The sequence below is a fragment of the Sitodiplosis mosellana genome, unplaced genomic scaffold, assembly GCF_009176505.1.
Source record: "Sitodiplosis mosellana isolate CC-2019 unplaced genomic scaffold, AAFC_SMos_1.0 Smas_scaffold_6191, whole genome shotgun sequence".
Classification (NCBI taxonomy): Eukaryota; Metazoa; Arthropoda; class Insecta; order Diptera; family Cecidomyiidae; genus Sitodiplosis; species Sitodiplosis mosellana.
This window is the reverse complement of record NW_022601432.1, coordinates 1,356,361-1,381,998: the sequence shown is the minus strand read 5'-3', so window position 1 is coordinate 1,381,998 and position 25,638 is coordinate 1,356,361. Positions and strand designations below refer to the sequence as shown.

At 39.3% G+C, this 25,638-nt stretch overlaps 1 protein-coding gene across 1 annotated transcript in view; it reads left to right on the top strand.

The window, feature by feature from the left end:
- LOC129576650 (nephrin-like) overlaps positions 1-25,638 on the top strand; it is a 112,964-nt gene that overhangs the window by 10,773 nt on the left and 76,553 nt on the right. The window contains exons 3-5 of the mRNA XM_055462012.1: positions 2,368-2,500; positions 4,887-5,095; positions 7,338-7,451. Coding sequence (XP_055317987.1) covers positions 2,368-2,500; positions 4,887-5,095; positions 7,338-7,451 — 456 coding nt within the window. The remainder of the gene's footprint in view (positions 1-2,367; positions 2,501-4,886; positions 5,096-7,337; positions 7,452-25,638) is intronic.

The following is a 25,638-nucleotide window of genomic DNA, read 5'->3' as shown; positions in this document are numbered from 1 at the left end:
ACACACACACACACACACACACACACACACACACACACACACACACAAAAAGCAGTGAAAAGGAAGAAAAAATGAATGAGAAAAATCGTAAAAGACTTACGTTTCCTATGTTCGGAACTTATTCAAATATTTTTACATACATTATTCTTAAAAATAGATTACGTTTGCTTCTACACGAGCCACCGTACTGACTCACAGTCAGGTATTATATTACGTGCAGTTTTCTTTTTCTTCTGTCTCTGCTGGTTGGCCCACTGAATGGCTTGCTTTGTTTAACATTTTGTGCCCGAGTGGTTGGTCGTCGGTTTGTCTTCTCTCTCTGTGTGTGTGTTGTTGTCGCAGTCTTTCAGAATAATCTAAGATTCAAGATACGTTTCTCTCTCTCTCTCTCTTTCTCCCTCCCTTTTCTGTCGATCTCAAGTGTGAGAGCAAACCAAGATTTTCGGTTTTCACTCTTGAATTCGCTCAAGTTTAAATCATTTTCAGTGTTTGCCTCAGAAATTTTAACAAATTTATTTGTGGCTATCGACATACACCCACACACAAATACCACAATCAAAATCAAAGGCAATTCGGAATTTGCGCTCGATTTGTCTTTTGCAGTGCGAAAGCGAAATCGAAAACCATTTGAAACACTTTGATTTCACAATGATACCATCATCCCATCCGTTCGTTCCATTGTCAATTTACGTCTTATGAATATACTTAATTAAAATTTGATGGACCAAAAGCTGTTGGATACTTGACAATGATTGAGATTCCAATCGGCTCAAAGTAAATCAGAATTCAATCAGGTATTTAAACTGTTGAACTGTGGGCTTCGAATTACGCTTTATTTTACAGACGCAAACTATTTAATCATCCGATATGGTGCAGTGCAATGAATATATCTATGGGTGAGATTGAGAGTAGTGTATGTTTGATTGACTTTGTTACGAAAGAGAAGAGCAAGTTTCTGTCGACTTAAAAATGGTTAAAAGCGAGTATGTTCGTTTTTAGCGGGTCCTCGCGGTTTTTCACGGTTTCCGCGGAACTGATAAGAGATAACAACTTAGTGTCTTCGGCAAAGTTGTAGCACTCGAGGTCTTCTATAACATCGCTGAAGACAGTTATCTCTTATCTCTTATCAGTTCCGCGAAAAGCGCGAAAAATGATAAGAAAAAAAAAGTTCTATATAAAATTTGCTTTTTTATGTGAGCGATTTGCGCGCAACTGATAAGAGATAAGAGATAACTTTCTTCAGCTTAGTTATAGAAGACCTCAAGTACTACAACTTTGCCGAAGACACTATGTTGTTATCTTTTATCAGTTGCGCGAAAACCATGAAGACCGCGGAGGCTAGACGGTACTACAACATACTCTACTTTAACGCCAACAGAATCATCAGAAAACATACTCGCCTTTTCAAAAATATAAATCGAAGAAAAAACATACTCCACTCCCAATCTCACCCATAGATATATTGTCACCGAATCGGGTTGAATGAGATCGGGCCATGAGATCGGGAACGGGAGATGGGTAGAGAGAATCGGATGGGATAAATTATTCAATGTAAATAAGTAAATAAATAAACAAATGGGAATTACGCTATAGCTGGTTGCCAATAGAAATTCTCCGGAATCGGTTGCAACTGTCAACAATATCATCATAATAAATTGGGATCAATTTTTTTTGGTACTGCTGTTGTTACTGCTGCTGCTGCTGCTGCTGCTGCTGATGTTTTCCCCTCGTTGGCAAACAATAATTTTGAGTTTGATTTCGATTTCGAATCGGGTCGGGTCGACATTATTATGAAGCAGGTGACATTATGATGGGAGTTTATTCAGTTACGTGCGGTCTCGTACAAAGCAACATCGTAAATACGAGTTACACACACACACACACACACATGCCTCGTATCACATGTTTTAGTAGAAGCGGTGAAGCTTATGGTTAAAAGCAAGGGAGCAATTGAGCGAGAAAGCTTAGAAAAAGCGTGTGAAAATCATGTGTATGAGCGATATATCAGTATGTAATGTGTATTCATGACTAAACCGTAGGTGTGAATTGATGGAATTTCATCGATTGTATTTTAGCTCACTCATTCATTCAAATTCCGCCTTAAATTAACACCATATTTGTATTGATAATTATTATAATGTGTTGTTGGTTCTTTTTTGTTGTTGTTGTTGTTCCTGTACACCTTCTATTCTTGTGTGTTGTTTTTATATATTTTCATTCATTCGGGATCCATTGTTGGCTTTTTGTGTGTATTCATCCCCCATTTTGGTGGTTGGTATGTACATTGCTTTGGCAACAACTGGTGCTTCTGCTGCTGCTGCTGCTCCTGCTCCTGCTGATGCTGCTATTGTATGTTGGCGCTCACAGAATCAATTCACATCGTTGAAGCTGTCAAAGGAACAATAGGTCGTTTACCATGCAATATAACGCCATCGGTGAAAGGCGATAAAATTATACTAGTAATCTGGTACAAAGATGGATATTCCTTGCCGATTTACAGGTAAGAGTTTACATTTTATTATTAGTCCAATTGCGTGGGCTTGGTTAATTTATGCTTGTGCAAGACTATGTGCGTGTGCGTATATTCTGTGTTGCGTGCGTGCGTGCGTGCTACTTAGAGCGAGCAAATGTGTTGCACAAAAGTGTTGTTTCGGTTACATTCCAAGCGGACATAAATTAGATTTGCATCGAAAACATTATTCTTCCGCTTCGTTAAAACAAAGGCATTTTTCGTTTAACTATACGCCGTTTTTTTTTGTACACCCGACGGCCCCTTTATACACCATTTCCCAATTATTTCGATATATAACGGGCTATCCGACAGAAGAGATAGAGAGAATGAGTGTAAGTGTGAATGTGAATGGTGTGAGCTGTGTTTCATACTGTGAAAATTTTCTAGGCTATTCTTCGCTTTTGGCACGATAGAGACGGGATAAGGATACGTTTAATTAGATATATCGTTATTTTCTTGCCGTGTCAGAGTGTCGGAGTGCAACACATACTCGCTCTTTCTCACTCACTCACTCACTCACTCACCCTCTCATTCTCCATGAAGATGTAGAATAGAAGGAATAAAAAATGAACGAGGTGCGTTTTTATTCGGTTTTTATCTCACAGGAGCCGAAAAAGAGTCAAGAAGACACACGACCAGAGAAAATGTATAAAATATAGTTTTATGCAAAGTTTGGAATCAACGTGTATAAATGGCAAGGAAATTTATGTTCTGTCTCTTGTATTCACCCGCTCGCTTTCTCTGTCGCGCGCGCTCACTTCGTGTGTAGAGTGTCGTTGTCTCTAGCCAGATCACATATTAGAACGATAGAAATGTGAGCACTGGCATTTGCACTGTCAATGCCCGTCTCCGTGTGGCAAGCGAAAATTACGTTCGGCTTTTATTGTATTTTTTTACCGTCGTCGTTGTCGTCGTCCACATATTCGCACACATACCGGTCTTATGTTTCGCACAGTAAAAGAACAAATGTGTCTCAATTTCCCGCAAGATAATTTTCAGAGAGTGTGCGAATGAACGAACGAGCGTGCAAGAGAGAGTAGTGAGTTTGGATTGTTTGCAACACACACATCCTACAGGTCATGTAAATTACAATGACCTGAGAAATGCTTTTGACAGAGTTGACAGAACTATTTTATTTGCCTTCAGTTGTGGCTCACAGCTTTCTTATGCAATGTACACAGCACAAACATACACACTCGGCAGAATTGGATGCAATGCATTTGGCTTACTTAGCATCGTCCACTTCGGGAGGGCGGTTGGGTTGGGGTGGCTTTTTCGGCAGACGCATGCTACAAAAACACACCAAGCATACCATAGTAGAAAATGTGAATGTAATCACGAAAAATCCATTAGTATGTAAACTGCTTGAAATTGTGTAACGGCGTAAGTAGCACACAATCTGAAATCTATTCAAGTTACGGTCGCACATTTGTACATTCATACGTTTCATCCCGTCTGATTCGAGTGAAAAAGCACCGCATAACTAGATAAAAACCCATTTCGCTCCCTCATTCCACACATATATATTATTTCTTCTATGCTCATTTTCTCCACTTGTCACACGGTGTGTATACTCTCTCTCTCTCTCTCTCTCTCTCTCTCTCTCTTTTTCTCTGTGTGTTTTATGTTTTTCTTTTTTTTCCCTCCTGCTCATCTCTTATACTCACTGTGCATCTCTTCCATATTTGCTGCGCTTTCATTTCATGGCCCAAAAGCACATTGTTCCCATAGATACATACATACACTTGCTCGCTCGCTTCGTAGTAAGACAGACTGATTCCACACGCTCTCACATTTAATGGATGAGCACCGAATTGATTGATGTATTTGGGCTAAACTTTATCTTTAACGTGAAATTTCCATGTAAACTCGTTCGCTATTTATTGAATCATGTTGGCTGGGAAGAAGTGCATGTGCGATATTCAACCCACCACAACCACCAAATGGTGTGTGCATGTTGGCTATTTAGCACGCCAAATCCATTCACCACACCGCCATTGTGAATGAAATTTGTGCGATACGAATTCATTTCAATTTCAAGCTACTTAACAACCAAGACTTTTCACGCTGTCTTCGATCTTTCGCTCATTCTTTTTCTCTCCCTTATTTCATCAAACTTCTTCGTGACTGCGCTTGAAGTCGAACTCAATTAGATTTACTTTTTGGCCGAGACTCAGCTGAGGTTCGAACGTTCGAGCGCAGATCGAAAATCGAAAAGTTTTCCGCTATTTTTTTTTCGTTCATTTTCACAATCTTCTTCCTCAAAATTCTTGTTAACATTTGAAAGGGAAGCTAATTATGTGTGTTTTATCTCTTGTGTTTGTCCATCATGATCGACCATTTCATGGATGAATGCGTTCACATGGTGATTTAGTTTTGATGCACGGAATACGGACTTTGAGAAGGGTTCACATTGGCTGGACGAGAAAAACCTGGGTAGCCGTGCTTATTTCCAACCATCAGTGAATCCCGCATCGCTGATCATTAACGAAGCACAGGATTCAGATAGCGGAATTTATCGGTGCCGTGTCGATTTTCACAAGAGTCCCACCAGAAATTCACGCGTTCAACTCAAAATTATACGTAAGTTACTATGGAGTATAATCCAATTTCCAGGTTTAAAACTATACCGTGGAACATTTTCCATTTGATGATTTTTTGTTTTTTTTTCTTTTCTCTCGCTTTTTTTCAACAACTTTTCAATAGCTTGATTCAAAAGTTTGATGTATTTTTTTTCCTCTTTCGCTCTTTCACTCTCACAATTGTTCAATTTTCAATAGCACTAGTTCGTGTTCAATTGGATACATTGATTGTTATCAAGCGAATGCATATTCTTTCCTTTTTTTCGCATTTTGTTTTGTAATTTCCCAATTTTGCAATAGGTTTTTGGGAATTCAAGTGGCGAGTAAAAATGCCATTAAATTTGTGCCACACCAAATTTCAATACACTCATTCATTTATTGCATTACTGTCGCAACAAGCGTTCCATCGCGACCCATACCTCTATTATACAATCGATTTAATTCATAGATAGAGACAAAAAAAATCCCCGGCTGCTATCGTTATCCTATTCGGCCCTTCGAAATTTATATTGGATGTGGGAATAAGTTTTTTCGATTTTTTTAAAATTTTCAATCATTTATTTGAATACCAAAATGAAATTACATTTCAATCAAAATATTGTCCACCGGTGACCTTCTGCCACAATGTGGGCAATTCACGGCCTGCCTTAAAAAATTCCTCGTCTTTTGAGGCTATGAATGCATCGAGCCAAATTTTGATTTCTTCAACTGAAGAGAACCGCTCTCCGCTCAGATGGTTTTGCATCGATCGAAACAAATGGTAGTCGGAAGGAACCACTGGACTATACGGGGCGTGAGCCAAAACTTCCCATCCGCTATTTTCCAAGTAGTTTTTAACCGATTTCTCAATATGTGGCCGAGCATTGTCATGTAGGAAAATCAATGTCTCTTTTCTGGTCTCCCATTTCTTTCGTTTTTCTTTGATAGCTTGTTTCAAACGTATCAATTGTTGTCGGTAGAGAGGCCCATCGATGGTTTGACCACTTCTCAGCAGCTCATAATACACCACTCCCTCCTCATCCCACCAAATACACAGCATTACCTTGTCGCCGTGGATATCTTGTTTTGGCTGTGATGTTGCTGGCTGGCCGGGCTTAACATACGATGCTTTGCGCTTGGGGTTATCGTAATGAATTCATTTTTCGTCACCAGTGACAATTCGATACAGAAAACCTCTTTTTTTGTGCCTAGCGAGCAGCATTTGGCAAGTCACCAAACGCCTTTCAGCTTGCGCCGGCGTCAATTCATGTGGTACCCAATTTGACAACTTGCGAATGAAACCAAGGGCCTTTAAACGATATCCAACTGTGCTTCGGTCAACATTCAATGCTCTGGCAAGCTCATCTTGAGTTTGACTTGAATATTCATCGAGTAATGCCTCCAATTCCGCATCTTCAAACTTTTTTGGCTGGCCGGAACGTTCCCGAGAGCTGCGTCTAAGGCAAACTACATGCTACTAGCGCCACACTGAAATACATTTGATTTGCATTGTACACGTAAGCGGTGGGAGTTCGAACTATCAAATTACAACAACAAATTACACAGATAGGCGCATCCCTCGAACGTTACCGTGCTAGAATCACCACTTTTGAACCGTACAAACCACTGTTCACATGTACGTTCCGATGGAGCATGCTTACCATAGGCTTCCACCAACATTCGATGCGCTTCAGCCGCAGTTTTCTTCAAATGAAAGCAAAAAATTAATGCTTCCCGGAAATGTTGCTTTTTCGGTACAAAACTTGACATATTTAAGGCGCAAAAAAAAAATTGGTCATTTACACTTCGATGAAATGATAGATGGTGATTTTTGTAGTTTGACACTAGACCTCTCATGCGAAAAAGAAAAAAAGTATTGCCTGATACAACCATGCAAAGTTACGCCATCTTTTGAAAAATCGAAAAAACTAATTCCCACACCCAATAGAAATCGTTCAAAGTAGAAAGCTTAGCTTGTTTATTTGTAATTCAAAACGGATTATCGTAAATTCGATTCGGATTGTTGTTTTTAAGTTGATTTATGTTGTTTTATTCGATCGGGTCGGCAACGCAATTTATTAGATGCAATTCGGCATTCATTACTAGTTTATGGCTATCAAGTGTCATGTTTCGATCCATTAAAATCAAAATGCGCTCGTTACAACGTGATATCGATGCACCCGGAAAAATTGAAACCAAATACAAGCTAATTTGTGGAAAAATATCCAATTTTTATCTCATAGACATTTGTGTTTATTTTACAGTGCCACCCGAAAAATTATTAATTTCCGATGAGAGTGGCGTGCACATACCACACTATACAATCGGACCGTACAACGAAGGCAGCTCCGTGAATGTCACATGCGTATCGACGGGAGGTAAGTTACTTGCATATACAAACCCAAATCAACCATCAACACAGAAACACCGTTTTTATTGTTGCTTTGGTTTCATTTTTTTTTTTCGTTCTTTTTAAACATTCCACTCCCTCGTACTCAAATCATTTCGGTTGGAAGATTCAAAGGGCAGGACATACGAAAGAGTTTTAAGAGTTCTTATGTACTTTTGAAGAAGAAGACAGAAAAAACTATACATTTTTGCTTAAGGTTGTTAGAATGTTTGGCATATGGTTTACAGTTTTTTTTGGCAAAATCATTATTAAATACTGAAGAAAATCTTCTTAAAATTGTTCATTTTGTTGTACGTATGCGTGTTTTCTTTTGTTTCTGTTTCACATTCGCTCACTCGCTTCGCGGACGAAAAGAAGGAGAACACGGTGCATTTGCCCTGTTATTTGATTTCAATGAGTGTTTCTGCAAGTATTTCGATGCTTTTATTACATTACGAGATGCTTGAAATGTAAGCAAGACGAAACAGACTGAAGCACGAATGAATATTAACATTCAAACGGAGAGTAAGTGTGGGTGAGAGAAAGAGAGAGAGAGAAAGAAAAAAGGAAGGAAAAAAACTTTTGCTACATCAACATCAACTAAGCACAAAGCAGAGTAGAGAATTATTAAAAAAAAATTCCAACCAAATGCCGGATATTTTCCAATCTGCAGACTGTTACGCCCGCCCGCCAGCTGAGAGAAAACGAGCGAACGAACGAATGAAACAAACTGTGGAGCAACAGCAATCCGACTCTCTTATTCTTCCACAAAATTGTTACAGCATGAAATATGCAAAATAAATAAATGTGAAAATCTGTAGAAATTTCTATTATACATATAGATGAAGAGAGTGTTATGCACAAATACGAATGGCATCGCATGAATTGTGAGATTTTGTGAAACAGTAAGCGTCTGTTCAAACAACGATAACAAATTTTATTGTAATTGTGCATTTCCTTTTTGGCTATGTGTCGCACGCTCTCTGCTCGATGCGATTGTGTATTTAAAAGAGAAAAAGAAACAAGAAACAGAAAGGGTACGACAGTTCATTGCAATTTATTTTTCGGGGGCAAGCTACAATATAATTATCCGTCAGACACTGCCACCTTGATTTCTTCAGCACTTTTAGCTCGTTTTTTCTACTCATTCTTCTTGTCATGTCAGTGTGTTCATGCAATTGAAGACAGAATCAGAATAGGTCTTGCTTTCGGATAGCGAATCACAAATTCCATAGTCAATTGCTTCGGTTCGATTCGATTTGGTGCGTTTCGATTGATTAAAAAGCCTCTTTTCAAATTCAATAATTGTTTTAAAAGGGCAAAAAGTGTGTTCATTTGTTTCATCATCTTGGCATCGAGAGCCAAAGCGATAGTTATTTAGCATTTTTGTTCTCATCGTCATATTTCGACCGGATGCGGATAGAAGAGAGCGGCTGGAAGAGTGAAAGATTGAAAAAGCGAGCTAAACTCTTGAGTTGATTAATGCTTTGAATGAAATCTATTTTTTTCACGCGTCGTTTCCTCGGTTATGAATATTTTATTTCTCGTTCGCTTGGTGTAGCTCAGAATGATGAATAGAAAGTAAGAGAGAGGGAGAGAAAAGGTCTTAAATGGGCTACACACTGTTCGCACTGCGCTCTACTTCTTCTTATTGAGTTCACATTCTGCTTGGCCGGGCACATGGGATTTTTCTTTGAAAAAGCTGTTATTTCGTTAGTTGCCTTTTTGAAGGAAAGTGAGCTCGATTTGTGTCAAGCCAAGCCAAGTCAATTCGCATCGACTCGAGGTGAAGTATCGGTGTTGGGTGTGGGGGAGACTGGCATACACGCTTCGGGCTCTCAATGAAGAGTAATCGATTCAAATGCTGTTGACGAACAAAAGGCTCAAAAACCATCGAATGCGATTCCTTTTTGCTCTTTAAATTTCCAATGAGGTTTTCATATTATTCAAAAATAAGTGCTGCGAGCCCATCCGTCTTCTCCTTGTACGTGTGTGTGTGTGTGTATGTATGCTTTTCCTTTTGGTTTTTGTGGTCCTTATTGTTGCGCTGTTATTCTTATATCGATCATCATGGTTTGGCCTTTTTCTTCAAAAACGGAAGTTCTCCCAACAATGAATAGAAACAGGTGATTGCATGGGACCTTTCTGTCGGTTCTTTTTTTCTGTTTTTTTCTTCTTCTTGTTTTGTCTTTCCTTTCTACAACGAAAAATGAAAATTTACACTGAAAATTAGACGACCAGTTTGACAGTTCGTCAGCTCGTTTGTGTTTTATTGATTAAATGCTACCCCAAATTGTTTGGGCTATTTCTTTAGTTGTTTCGTCCATTTTTCTTTTTCTCGATTCTCTATTCATTTTTGGTTTTGTCGTCGGGGCTGATGAAAGCAACAAAACAAAAAGAAAAAGGTTTTCGAAGCGGTAAAGCAGCAAAAAAAAAGTTGTGTGTGATCTGGAAAAGTTTATAGGCGTGCGTGTCTTACAAAGAGTGTAAAAAGATGTTTTTTTTTCGTCGTCTTCTCTGTTGTCTCTCATTTTCAACGCATATCTAATTCATTCTCATCCTCTCGCATTCACTTTATCTCATTCGCACTCTTGTACTCGCTCCCGTTCTCTCAGTCGCTCGTTCGCCATTTCATCTTGTTGCTTCGTTTAGCAAAACTTCAGCCATTCGTTTCATTTAGCGCTTGCATTCCAATCAAATTACTGCGCAAAAATGGTAGCAACTCGACGAAAATTGGAGAAACGAATATTTAATAGAATTTTGTGGCATAGAAAATGTAATTATAAAGGAATAGTAAAGTGGATTTTTTTTTGTCTCTTCATTCTATGTTTATGCCGTTCGTCGTCGAAAAATATATACACACATAGCGACAACGAAACGAAGATTCGGTATCATCACGACAAAAGAGTGCGAGAAGTGTGTCTATTTCATTTGGTACGAACGAAAGAATGAACGAGCAAAGGAGGAGGAGAAGAAGAAGATGGTGGTGGTGGTGGTGGTGGTGGCGGTGATGGTGGCAGTGGTGATAGCGAGAACGAGAGTGTGTCGCTTCACAAAGTAGCGCATTTATTGTTCTCGTACTCTCGTCGAATTCGCATTTAATTCATATGTTAACTAGGGCAGAAAAACAAAGCGAATATTTTCACTCTTAAAGCAATATATATAGAAAACTGCTGAAAATTTCTATTGTGAGCGGAGTAACTTTGAATTTTCGTCGCGTAACTAGGTACACACATATATATATGTAACATCCTAACACCAACTCTGCTATCCATCGAAATTGCACACATTTGTTGTGCACACTTGTTTCGTTTACCGCTCGTTTTTTTTTTCTCCATTGCTGTTCTCTTTCTTTTTCGGTTGTTGTTGTTGCCCATTCGCGTCTCAATGTAATTCTGTGATTTACATTCAACTTCGATGCGTTCGGCGATTATTTATTTTACTGTTACACGATTTCATTTTTCGTGTTCAATTTTTCGGCAACTGTTCCATCGTGGCGTGCGGCATTTGTGTAAATTTATTCATGCAATGAGTCGAAATTTTAAAAGAATGCTTCTTATGTCATTTTGTCTTAAAAATCTCGAAATGTTGCTACTGAACGGAAATGCCATTGGTGCAGCATGAAGAACCATTCAAGTATCATGTTCATGGCAATTCGTAGAAATGTAGAGTTAAATTTGATTGCATCAAGAGTCGAATTTTAATTACTCAAAAGTGATGGGTGTACGGTTGCTCAGCGACTTCAGAATTTCTCTCCCGGCGTATGGTGCTCTGCTCTACTCTACTCTACTCTGTCTTATATCAAACGATATTGCACATTTTCAGACACTTAATTGATATTCAAATGATTATTAATTGAGCATTTGTCACGATTTCTATGGCAACACCGTTTGCCATCAAAAGCAAGAACGGCAAACGTTGTGCGCTGCAAGCGTGTTATCACTGCACCTAAACATTTTCGATGTATCATGATTCTAATCCCTTAATTGAGAGTTTCATCGTTTGATTATTCACATTGTTCAACTCCGAGATTTTCAATTTTTTATGGTTGATATAATGAAACTGTAAGTGCTTTTCGGTGCAATAAAGCTGAGCGTGTAGATGAGAGGCGAGCGCGGGGGATCGTAAGGAATGTGAATCGAGCTAAAAAAAAAGGAGATGGTGAAATGGAAATTGCAAGTGCAATGACTGGAGACGCCTCTGGTTCCGTCATTCATGCTTTTGTGTAATCATTTGCCACAAGTTTTTTCTGTGTTCACCTCTCTCTTACCCCCTCTCTCGCCCTCTATGCTTTGCTCGCTTCTTATTCCAATTTCATTCTGCGATTAAATGATACCAATACGTGAATCTAGATATGTGCAAGCGTCACTAATGCTATGTGCTCCAGATACAGATCATGTACGCGTGCACAATGTTTGGTAGATGTTGATTGTATGCATTGAAATTGAGCGCAGCACAGAAAGAAAAAAATGAAACAGCAAGAGAAGAAAATGAAAAGCAGGAAAAAACGTGGCAAATGAAATAAAAAAAAAGTAGAAGATGAAAATATCCTAGATAGATAGAAGGGAGCTGAGAGAAAGAAAACCACCCTGTGCACCACACCTCCTTCCGTTTAATATCTACGCCACAGCAACAGCAGAACAAAAAACCGAATACCATACACAGGAAGAGAGGGAGTGAGATAGAGAGTGTAAGAATATAAAGACGCACACACTTGTTTACGCTTAACCTATCCAATTCGAAAGTTTTTCCCATATCCGCTTATCGTCTCCTTGTGCCCATCCCCCTCGAACGCCTCTCTCATTTCGTTGATCCATACCATATCTAGTTTCGGTCTCTCAATAGAACAGAGCTTTGCTTTGGCTTTGTTTTTGCTACTTCTGTCGTTTTTGCTGTTGCTACTGCTGTTGCTGTTAACTGTGAATCAAGCTCCAAATAATATGCGCCATTCGGCATACATGTGTATCACGTCACACACATATCTGTGTTGGGCGATGGTGTGCATGAACAATGCGCGTCACCATCGACATCCACTACAGCGATGAAAATCATATGTATTTCTTTTTAAATTGCATTGTGTACACACAAAAAGCTATTACTTTCAACGAATAAGAATGGGGATAGATAAAGAGTTTATTCTTTATTAAATATCTTGTGTGTTGTAAGAGCAAACAAGCTGGATGCGAATGTCTATGTGTGTGCATGTGTATACGGTGCCATTGTCTCGAATACAATTTTACAAGCAATTTTCCATGGCAGAATGCAGTGTGTCTAACATAAAGCTTAGCATTGTGTTCAGCCAACCCGTTCTCATATAACAATTAAATACTTATTAAACGTCGTTGAAGACCCGTTATTTTTTGCAACAACAACAACAACAACAAAATAAGAAAAAATTTGAATTTGTGTTTTTTTCCACTTCTACTTCATAGTTTTTCGTTTCTCCAGTTTGGGCTCGCCCGTTTTCGCTCAGCATTTTTCGGTGACAAAACAATTGAGTTAGCTGAAGTTGTTCGCCTTTGTTGGTGGAACCCAAACAGTGCAAATGCATCGAATGCGACACTGGTTAAAGTAGTTTTCGGTGTAAAATTCCTTCTTTTATGTGCGTATATCCATTGAAATCAAAACGGCCGGAGCCAAAATGCTACTTCATTTGCTTTAGTATCCATCCAATAAATGATTTGCAGTAATCATGAAAATGTTTCGTCTCGAACCAAACAGATGGAGAGAAAACGAGAGCGTGTAATGAGTGAGTGAGGAAGAGAAGGAGCAAACCATCTATCTAATAAGGACTTTTCACCGTGATTTTTAATTAAGAGCTTAGGTCTTCTCCGGGGCTAAGCTCTCTAGCGCCAAGTGTTTGAATGCTGTTCATCGATTCTGAAAGCTCTTTCTCTTCACTCTCCAAAGAATGGCATTCATTTCATTCAATAAGGTGGATATATCTCGTTATGCTTGTGTTTAGGTGACGACGGGGACATTGTGTGCGTGTGTATACTTATGGTTTGTTGTTGAGATTGAAATTGTAGTGCCTTTATGGACTTCTTGAAAGGCATCGCAAGCACTTTTCAACCGAGATATATACAATATAAACGACGGATAATGGAATAATCATCATAATGGTTAAAGGACAAGACCATCACAATATTTGTCATTTGTTGTTGCTTTTCCGTTTTGTTTTCATTCATATTCGCATGTTGTTGTCGTCATCATCATCGTTTTCGTCGTCGTCCAGTATCTCCGGTTGAGGGGCTACCAAGTTCCAAAAGATATTCATTGAAGTAGAAACAAACAAACACACTCATGCACACATACACATGCACCTATACACAAACACCAGAAAGTGGTCGAAATAGCCTTCATTCTCACATCATTGCTACTACCGTTCTTGCATTTTTGACCAATGAACACAAGCACACCGAGACGGGTTGGTCTCTGGGTCTCGATTGTTCGGGTTATTTGAATGGTTTGGTGTGTATGTGCGTGTTTATCAATGAAATCCATTAGGTGAACAAAGCACTTTTTTACGTGAAAACAATGCACAATGTAAACGCCAACGAAAATGCATTGCATGCTCACATTCGCCTGTTATGTCCAAGCGTGTGTTATGCAAACAATATTTTCAAGAGGAAAACTTTTTCCCATTTAACATTGTTGTTGTTTTTTTTATGTTGTATACTGTCTGCCGGTAAAATGAGAACGATGTCGATCGTTAGCAATTTTTTTTTGTTGGTGTTGATGTTGTTTTTGGCTTAGACTTGCTCGCTATTTGTGATATTGTTTCATATCTAATCCAGTGAGATCGGCATTGTTAAGCAAACAATATTCGCTTAATTGTTTAAAATATGCACACCGGCAAATGGATGCGCCTTTTTTCCGTGTTTGACTTTTTGTTCCTATTTCGTGCGCTTTCGTCTCTCGTATAAACGATAATCGCCGGGTGTTGAACGCGGCCGACAAAAAATGAATCCAAGAGCACCAGATTATTAATCTGATAATATCATTTGTTATATTAGTGATTTTAAGAGGTATCTAAACCTCCCCACAAAACGTTCCAAATCCAAACATTGTTAAGCATTGCACACATTTCGCTGCCACAGAAAAACGTGGAAAAAAAACGGTTTTCGGGCGGAAGTAAAAGCGTAAACACAAACATTTTTCACGTAAATGCCCTCATCCACTATTATAGCATTATACAGCACACACGGACGCAGGAGAAACGAAAGAAAATAAGTATATCCATGCACACGAGCATTTCTTCATTTGTAGTGCCATTTCGTCTTTTGTTCCTTTTTTCCGTTTTCTCACACCCGCTCGTTTGTTCGTTCGTTCACTCATCCGTTGTGATTTCATTTTCGTAGCGAACACACACACTTATATATATATATTCGGAACGATCATCGTTGTACATCGCATCAAACAAAAATAAATTACATTCATGCGCAATTTTTCGTATATTTCCCATCATTGGTCCGCTTGCTTCAACTTGCCGGCTTATTCTCTTTGTGCACCAGCCACCTTTGTATGATACATGCTTCTTTTCTTGCACTATAATATGTGCTCAATATGCTGTAAAGGATTGTCGTTTTGTTTTTCTCCAACACACTCACACACTTATATAATAAATGAATGTGGAATGAGAGCGTGTATCTTGAAATCGTTCTTTAGTTTTCTCTTCACTCAATGTGTATTTTGTCGATGCATGTGTGTGTGTGTGTGTGTGTGTGTGTGTGGGTATGTTATCAATTTACCGAAGTGGAAGAAAAACCGCAAGCAATTTTTGCTGTTTATGTGTCTGTGAATGGTAACTAAAGTGTGTTCGAGTCGATGAACATGAACCGAATAGTAGTGTTGTATTTTTGTTTTAAGCTCATGCCAAGATAATGTGATGCTATGTGTGTATGATGTAGCAATAATAAACCTGCGTCACTTTGCCGCGCGCGCTCGCCTCCCCGAATGCGCTGTGGAATGGCATCCCATGCCATGTCATGGAACAGTCTCTTTCTCGCTCTCGCTCTCGCTCGCTCGCTATCCTTCTTTTTTTTGGTACATTTGACGGTGGTGATGAGCATTTGTGTGCCTTTTCGTGGCATTTGCATCCAAATTATGGATATATAAGCAAATACCATATGATGCGTATTGAAATGTGTGTGTATAAGTGCTTGTTTGCTTGAAATCATTTCTTGGCATTGTTCTTCGTGTTGTTGAGTTGAGCGCGATCGGGAATGAGGTGGAGGATATAAACGCATCTCATGCGTATGTTTATGCCGTTTATTTGGCAATATGTAGAATTGTCGGTTTGAAAACCATCTGCCTTTTCACCCATTTTGATTGTTATTTTCAACATCAACACACCAATATCTCGACCTTCCCACACCCGCACTATCCACATCAGAGCCCCTCTTGCTTCCACCGTCGCCATCAACATCATCACATATAAACGATGAACATACGAAAATTCCAGCAGCAATCGCAAACTCACATTCAACTCAAGAAAATAAATACGCATAAACACGTTTACAATTGACGCCTGTCTTCCAAACGGTAATTTGTCGCTTTGCCATTGCTGGGCTTGGCTCGTCTCGACTCAATTCGTTTCAATTCGCCTTCCGTTTGCTTTGCCTCATTGAGATTTGCTATCGCTATCGCTATCGCTCTCGCACTATCACGCTTCCATTCCACGAACGATTCATTCGACTAATTTTATTATTTTATCGTTATAATAACTACAACAAGTCTACAGAACATTTATTACATTTTCCATATCATGGAAAATACATTTCATTACGAAATTCGTATTCGTTGTCATATAGAAATGCAACCATTTCCAGCACCGTACACACACATATACATGTATATTAAAATATGGCCTTTAACGATATTGTCTTGCTCCCTTTGTATATTTCCATTTAAGATCAGTCTGTCACCCGACGTTCGTCCATCTCTTTCTCACATTCATATGAGCCGCCTGGTTCTCGCTCTATTTTCTTTCACTTCAGACTCGACCTTCGCATTTACTCCGTTATTTCGCTATGTGTCCTGATTCAACGTTTGTTTTTATTATGTGTTTTCTCACTTTTTTGGCAGAGAAAAAAAAACGCAGCGCAATGAACGAGGCGAGAGAAAGAGAGAGAGAGAGAGAGAGAGAGAGAGAGAGCGATTGAGCGTGAGACGAGGAGTACCAAGGGTGAGACAGCAACAAACAAACAAAACAAATATCTAAGAAACAGATAAAAAACTAGAAGAAAAATATGTGCGAGAAATGGGTTTTCACGGCTCCGATACGGGCAGCCAAATGAAGCTAGAGAGAGCACTTGCTCGAAACGATGATGCTACGGGGAAATGATGATGCAGTCTTTTTTTCGCTCTCTTCTTTGTTGTTGTTTCGGCATTCGGTCTCCTCGTATTTACTTCTGCATTTTTTTTCGTCCCTTACTCAACGCTCTCTTTCTCTCTCTCTCTCTCTCTCTCTCTCTGCGTACTCTTTTTTCTTTTGTGGGGATAAAATTTCCATTGGAAATTCGGTTTTATTTACCATTTCTATTTGAGTGTGCTACTTTTGTTGTTGTTATTGTTGTTTCGGTTCGTTATTGTTCCCCTATGCTTTTTTTTTATTTCGTCACTGTTGTTGCCGGTGCCGTTTCTGCTGTTACTACTACTACTACTACTACCACGTTCTGTATTTTTTTCTTTCTTGTCTGTGCTTCAAGTGTTTTGAGGCAGAAAACAAAAACAATCATATGTGCACAATAATTTAAGATTTTCGTTCTGTTTACGATGCTATTTGCATGTACAAACAACAGCATTTAGTGGTGGAAATATGCATGAAAGCCGTAAAGAAACTTTATCATGTATTTTGCGTTGAAACGAAGACGCAAGAGAGAGGAAGAGGAAGAGAAGTCGACCATGAGCGGTCGTATGTTTTGATCAGTGTGCATAATGTTGTTGCAGAATGTTTAGTTTTGTGAGAGGATCGTTTGACCTGAAGTTTATGAGTTAAATTGAATGCAATGTGCCGCGTATTTCTCTCCCTCTGTTTCCAGTATAATGTATTCTGAGTAAAATTCACTTCTATTCTAACGTTCCTCCGTTCCTTCATTCCGCCCTAGTCCAAACAACGTTCACCGTTTCAATTTACATCCTCTCCTCTCTCGTACAGATCCCTGTTTCTAGTCTAGCACCAGTTCTGATGAAATCATTTGACAATTCAAACTATTCCGTTTTTTCTCTCTGCTCTGGTTTCGTCGTGCATTTTATACACATATTTTTTTGGTTGCTGCAGCAACAACAATCCAACAAATGGCACTTCTAATCGAAGACTTTTGAATTAAGCGCGAATGTGACTAGCTAACGAAGCATAAACGAAGAATAATGCAATGGATTCCATTATCCAGTCGTAAATACACCAGAATACCGTAGAACAGTGCGAGGTAACGAGCAAGAGAGTGAATGAACACCAGCCGAAAGCACGAACATACATCATCTGCAAAACGTTTCCGTCTTTTTGCGCTTTTGTCGCATTTCATTTGTTTTTGCGCGTTGGTTCGAGATCTTTAGAAGCTTTTACCGCCTGTTCCCGCAAAAACCATCACGTTGTCGTTGCCATCGTCGTCGTCGTTGTAGTTGAATTTTTACGCAGACCAAAATTAAAATTGGAAATATTGCTGAAATGGTGTATGTGTTCATTCGTTGTGTGGTGCATGTGAATAAATTGAATGCCACCGCTCGCGCGCGATTCATGGCATTTTTCTCTTGTACCGAACACATAGCGTAAGCGACCTACCGAACGATTGAGCAAGAGAGAAGGGGAATCGAAAACAATTTGCCGTGCACCATATAATTGGTTATAATAGTATGTAATTAATTTTTCGACATCAAATTTCTCAGTGGAATTTTGCGTGGAAAACGGTCTATAGTTAAAACAAGGGAGTGTGAGAGAGAGAAAGAAGACATGACAGAGAGAAATAAAAAAGAGTTGTGTGCGGTAATTTGAGACATTTAATTTTCAATTTGGTGTTGATACTGTAAAATGAATGTGGAAAAACCTGTTCAGTTTTCATGGTGGTAGCTTTCTCACTTGCGCAAATAATTGCTATCCGTAGCAGATACCTGAAAAAAATTACACACGTCGAGTGAGAGCGAGAGCGAGCAAACGAGAGACGGTGATCGCCCAAATGGGTAAAGTTTGCCATCGAGAGGATGATTGTATATGGGAGAGAGCGGGAGGGAATGAGAGAGAAAGAGAGAGAGAGAGAGGAAAAAATCTGAGTGCATGGAAATAATCAGAGTAAATGAAAAAAGGTCTGCATGGCTATCGGCCGAATAACGGGATGCATAAAGTACAAAATTATAAATTACATATAAAAATGAATGAAAAACGAACGGGCAATGATTTGATATGGCATTACAAGGACTGCACCAATAGAGGTAGCTAGCTGCAAAGTGTGTGTAGCATGGTTTTTAATCCATTTTTGTGGTGTCAGAGTATTAAACCAGCCAGCAGAGTGGGTGAGTGAGTGAGTGTGCTATAGAGAGAGAGAGAGAGAGAGAGAGAGAGAGAGAGAGAGAGACCAAGACAATTAAAGAATGAGAGTACGAGGCTAGACAAACTACCAGAATATAAACCGAGTTAATAAATGTGCTGAATTGTTCGTGCTACGGAAATATAATTTGTATAAAATAAAATCCAATACACTTGATTCATTCCATTTGCAACATTCGTTCAACGTGTGCTGCCTGTTTGAACAGATTTGTTACAACAATTTTCCAGCCTCACCGAAAATTGAATATCAGAACGAAACGAAACGAAATGAACGAAACTGAAGTGAGCAAACCAAACCGAAGCAAACCGCACACCAAAGGCGTCCCAGGCCCGACCGATTTGCCATGTGTATCATCTCTCTCTCACATTCATTTTCTGTAGGTGGTTGGGTGTGTGTGTGTGTGTGTGTGAATCAGGCGACAAAGATAAAGCCAGCAAATGTGTGTTTGTGTCGTTATTTTCACTATTTATCGAAAGTATTTCAAATGTAGTTAAAACTTTGTTTGTTTTATTGTCGCGTATGTGCGCTTGTGTGAAAAGCTCGAATTGGGTGCGTTTTTGTGTGGATGTGTGTTGCATTTCATATCCAATTGGTTGTAGTTTTCAATGTAACTTTGGTTATTTGGGTTTTGTTTGCCCTGAAGAGTTTCAGAGAAGCTGCGGGCTGCGGAGATGTTATTAAACAGGAAAAGTTACAGAGAGAAAGAGGAAGAGGGAGAGAGAGAGAGAAAGGAAAAATTGTTTTTTGCCTCCACTAATATACACAGGCACACGCAGAGGCATAGAATGTGTAATATGAATGATTTGATGGCAAGTCAAAGTTAGTAATTCAACACTGCACACTTTTTAGTAAATGGCGTATTCCGTTATGATTTTTCGCATTTTCGTTTGCTCACAGTGTTATTGGACTTTTGTTCCATATCTTTCTCTCTCTCTCTCACTCTCAATCACTTTCGTTTACTTTGACTTGTCCATGTCGATGTCGATGTTTGGTTCCCATTATTTTCGCTGCCATAATAAAGCGTCGAGTAAAAAAAAACCGAAGTCGAAGTGCCTCTTCGATATTTATCATTTATTGGCTGTTTAGATTGCATGTGCGAAAAGTAAGTGTTGTGCGTTACGATGTTTGAACGTATGGCCATTCATCCATTTTTCGAATGGATGGCGTTTTGCTTACGCTATGCTCGTTTTGCTCTTTTTTCGCCCCCAAACCTCTCTTTCGCTCTCTGTGTATCGAAGTCGGTGTTCGCCATCGCGCGTAGAAATGATTGATGGAGAAGATACTTTTGTTTTTGCCTTTTAGACAACAGACCGATCTTCGTTTCGGCTATTTATTTTGATGGTTCGTTTTTCATTTCATCTTTTGCGAAAATTCGTTTCTCCTTTAGATTTGATTAATGTTTGATGAACGCACACAAGTCAAACACACGTCCGTACGTTCGATAGTTATTTGTGCACATGCCTCGAAGGCTGATGCTTCTATTTTTATTACGTTTTTTTTTTCTTCTTCTTTCAACTGCTGCTCTCGCTCTCTGCGACTCTATGTGTTCCGGCTGTTATCTATTCCCCGGTTTGCAAATACTCTCTCGCCACTTCTGTGCGGTCCGGAATGTGAACTCTGTCGGTTCCTTCATCGTTTGCAATTAAATGAAGCACTGGCATTTTTCAAATTTATGTTTTACTATTTTCACAAACTCTCTATCGCAACGCCATTAGTTCACATTTATGTTCTCGTCACTTGGCTGTGCGTATGTGTAGAATGCAGAAGACCGACCGACCGACCGACATTCGACGTATTCGAAATATGCTCGGAATGCATATGTTTGGCTCATATTTGTGCTTGATGGATTCATGGTTGAGAGAAGCTTTTGGCTCTTTCGGCTTGTTAAGCTTTGCACTGGTTGGGAATGGAAATTAATTTGTGTGTGAAACTTTTCGTGATGTGGTTTTTGGACTGGTCGAACTTTTGCCGAAAACCGATTTTAACAGTTGTGCGCTTTCAACCGTGTGATGGAACGTTTGTCTGTCTCGCAGGCACACGCTTTCGTTGCATGAGCTCACGCGCGCGGGCGCGCGTTTGCGTGGGCATTTATATATGCATTGTGTATTTGTTTAGAATTGCTTTTGGCTACATTTCATATTGAATATGTATCAAAGAATCCATCCGCACCACTGTGTCGGCAGCCGAGACTCAATTGCAAACAAGCAAAGAGACGACGACGACGATAACAACAGCAGCAGCAGCAGCAGCAGCAGCAGCAACAACAAAATAAAAAACGACGACGAACACGAGATAAAGCTAGAGAGAAAGTGAGATGGTGTGATGAGTATAGGCAACCGGGTGCAAAGAGGAGCTCACACAACGGCAATGTCGATACAGCCACAGCGGCAGCAACGCGTTTATGTATTTGCATAACTTTTTCATCTTTTAAGTGGATTAGTAAAATGAGATCGGAGCATTCAATTTAAGCATATGCGTGCATTTCTCATACATACCATACACACACTTAATGTGTGTGTGTGTGTGTGTGTATGCTGTTGTATGAAATACGCAATTCGGCTACAACGGCACGATGTATGAAGAGAAGATGAACGCAAAACTAAGCGAAACTTTTGCCTTTTCATATTTCGAGTATATGAAATTCAAATACAATAACACCCATTGCCATCACACTCAAAACCGGAACGAATGACGATGTGAATGAGAGTCAGTGAGTTAGAGAGAACGACTCAGCAACACACTTACACACATATTGCATACGATATAAAGCATACAGCAGAGCAAAAATTTTTTTAACTATATTCATTGCACTCAATATATTTGTGCACAGACAAGAGAGATATAGTAGATAAATAGAAGATTCAATGTGAATTTTGGGCCAGCGCAAAAGCGTTTACATCATATAATGTGTACGTTACTACATACACGGATTCACCGAAAATATCGTCTTGTCGTCCAAAAATATCGAACGTACGATATGTATACCAGCCAGTAACGGCTTGATTGCCGTCATAGTCTCGCTCTCTTATCGATGTTCATGAGCAATTTTATTTTTGCAAATTTCATAACTCTACATCATTATATACAAACTGTTTTGAGTATAAAAAATCGTTTCGCTCATAATGTGAATGTTAGTCATATCGCCAGAGCGTATGGCTGTTTTGACGCACAATTGTTGAAAACAGCAACGATCAAGCACTTTCTGTGTTCTGGCTCTCATTTCTCTCTTCCTCTCTCTCTCTCTCTCTCTCTCTCTCTCTCTCTCTCTCTCTCTCTCCGGCCGCTCGCTCTTTCCTCTCCGCGATCAAGTCTTAATATCATTCACTAGCTGTTGGCTGTTGGCTGTTTGCATGGCTGCTACTTCTACGAATCGCAAAATAATGAATAATTCATTAAAAATAATAAAACCAAAAAAGCAAACGGGAAGACGCAGAGAGAGAGAGAGAGAGAGAGAGAGACCGCAAAAAAGGAGAATCTAGAACAAATAGACAAACTAATGCAAAGAAAACAAGGGGCTTATCGAAACAAATGCACGCCATCATTTTATGGATCAGCGTATCTCTCTGATGTTGGCCATTTAAAGCGTGTGCCAATTATTGTTGGTAACAACATCAAAGGCAACTCAATACCACTTCCAACTTTTCTCGGCTGCATCCATGCTACGGCGATATGAATATATGCACAGCAATTGCGTAGACAATCGGCATGTTTGGCCCCTTACAGCAGCCAGAGATCATGATAATGAAGAAAAAAAAAGAAGAACGGAATGGTACAAGTAAAATAAGGAGTGCAGAAAAGCCAGAGAAATAACAGCAACACAGCAGCATCAAATAGAAAAACAGAAGCAGAAGCAGAAGCAACCCAGAAAATGCGGCTATGAAATAAAAGGGAGAAAATTTACATTATTAGAGTGAATAAAAGAACGAGTTTTAAAATACTTGGTTTTGGCGATGAAAGATGGAAGACAAAACTCGACGATGGCAAAAACACAAACATTCACCAAACAATCAGTTTAGCGCCCGTGTGCGCGCATACACAAGACAAAGATAGCCAGAGCCAGCAAGACCGAGTGCAAGCGACGGATATGGAAAGCGCAAGAAATGAAGATGAAGAGAAACAGAAAGCAAATAAAATTGTACACGCAAATAAATTCGCGTATGACTATCATTTGCTATCAACGTGAATATAAAACAGAAACCGCGAAAACAGCCACGACAACTCAAAAAGAAGTAATAAGTGAAAAACCGCACAGACAAATGAAACTAACGTCAATTAACAAAATTCAAAGTAAACGTCAACAAAAATATGATACGACATTGAAATTGTACGTATCGCAAAAATCACGAGCATCACACGTATATAAACCAACAAGCGCGCAACATTCGTCATCGAACCGGAAAAAGGCCACCATATAAACAGTTTATGGGAAAAATACGATTTCAATGTCTCTTGATCAAAGCATTTTCCGTGACACATTCATAATATATAGATATCTTCAACAAACGGCGATGTCGACGATGGTCGATGTTGCTGTTGCTGCTTGGTTTTTTTACGTTTCAACTGCAGAAAACATTTCAATTTTCATGCATTTGCACACATTGGTTTGCCAGAGTTGTGCGTGTGCCATTCGCAAAAGCGCGCTAGTTTGGTTGCCAGTTCAATTTACGCCATTAGGTTTTTTCCCCCTTTCTCTCGCTCACTTTCTTTTTGTTGCCTTGTACGTTTGTACTTTTGCAATCGAAATAGTTCGTGTTTTGTCGTTGTGTTGATTGTTTTTTTTTTCTTTTCTTTCTCTGTGTGCTGTTTGCTCGTTGTTTAAAAAACGCAGCGTCATAAAGCAATAAAATCCAAGAGCAAAGTGTGAAGCGATGCGCACATGAAAAGCGAACATGATCAACGAAAAATCAGCCAAAAGCGTGAACTCTAGCACAATACGAAATCACGATTTTCCAAAAACTACAAATAAAAAATGAAAATAGCAAAATAAAAAATTGAAAGAGAAAGAGGGACAAAAACAGCGTCGAAAAAAGAAAGCAAAATCATGTACACCAGACATAAAATCGCACATAGTTAAAGTCTAACGAATGGCTTCAATATTACTACTTGTTATGGAGTGTGAGTGTGGTGTGTGTGAGATACAGAGAAGCAGCACACGCACGCACACACTGAAAATGGTTTAGCAAAGGAAATAAAATACAGAATATTAAAAAAAAAATGTAACGCTAGCTACAGCGATTCAAATAAACCATAATAAAGTAGAGAGATGGCTTGGTGCCGAATTTAGTTGGCGACATTTTATCGTTTCATTTGGAAATGCTTTCAATTCATGTTTGTTCTTCCTCTCTTTCTCTCACACACACACATGCTCTTTTTTACAGTCGAAATCGTCTTTTATTTTCCATGCGTTTTTCTGGCTACTCTGCTTCATGACACTTCTTCGGCTCATTTCGATTCGGTTGTTTTTGTTGTTGCCATTTCGTCAACGACCGAGTGTGATTTTTTTCTCTCTTACTTTCATTTACACTCCATCTTGACCCATCCCCATGCGTTCTTTTTTCTGTCGTCTTCTCCCGTTTTCCAAGCAAACGAAACGGTTGTGTGAGTTTTTGTATTCCGTTGCTCGCAGCTTATAAGATCTTTTCAATTATTATCTGCACAATGACTATCTTCAGACGGATCTTTCTTTTATTCCTTCATTCGTTCGTCGAATTTTTGGCGTTTGCCATTCGTGCGCCGATTTTGTGAAATGCTCACGTTATTGCTCTCTCTCTCTCTCTCTCTCTCTCTCTCTCTCTCTCTCTCTCTCTCTCTCTCTATCTCTCTGAGTGTGCTTTGGACAAATGCTTTTGATTCTTTTGTGTCTTGATTACGGTCGGTTTATTGTGTGGCCTAAGCACTTCCATAAGGTAAATAGTTCGGGAGAGGTGGCCAAGCAGAACTGCATCGAAATGTTCGCAACGAAAATGTCATCAAGCTTTTCTTCACCTTAGTCGTGGCACGAATGCAAAAGGTGGCCGCCATGATGAAAAATTTCGGTTTTCATTGTCATTTGATTTCGATTATCTGGAAAGGAAATACGAATTGCGTTCTGGGTATGCGAAAATGTGTGTGTGTGTGTGTGTGTGTGTGTAAGTGTATGGTGTGTCGGTTTTAAAATATGCTTGTTTCGTGTTGTCAGCTCGTGTAATCTATTGGAAACGGAATGACAAATTAGAGGCTGCGTATTGCGTATGAACGTGTTCCGCTTGAAGGGTGTAAAATGACGATATTTGAAATTGTTTTGAGTGACATTTTTCACTTGGCTCCAACAACGACGATGACGACGACGACGACAACAACAACGCACCAGCAAACTAGAGAGAACGACCTAGTAAACTGATGGAATTTCGATAGTCATCTCTATAAGTGCCGCATTGAGAGCAGTTCATGCCTGAAAAAATCAACCAAACCATCATCAACAACAGCAACAACAAAAACGGAAAATACATGTACTACAAGTGAAATATACTTGAGTTCATCTCGTTTATTTAGTTCATTCGTCTAAACTTTTTCCCGCGCGCGCCTTTTGTTCACTTCCATATGTGACGAGAGAGAGAGAGAGAGAGAGAGAGAGAGAGAGAGAGAGAGAGAGAG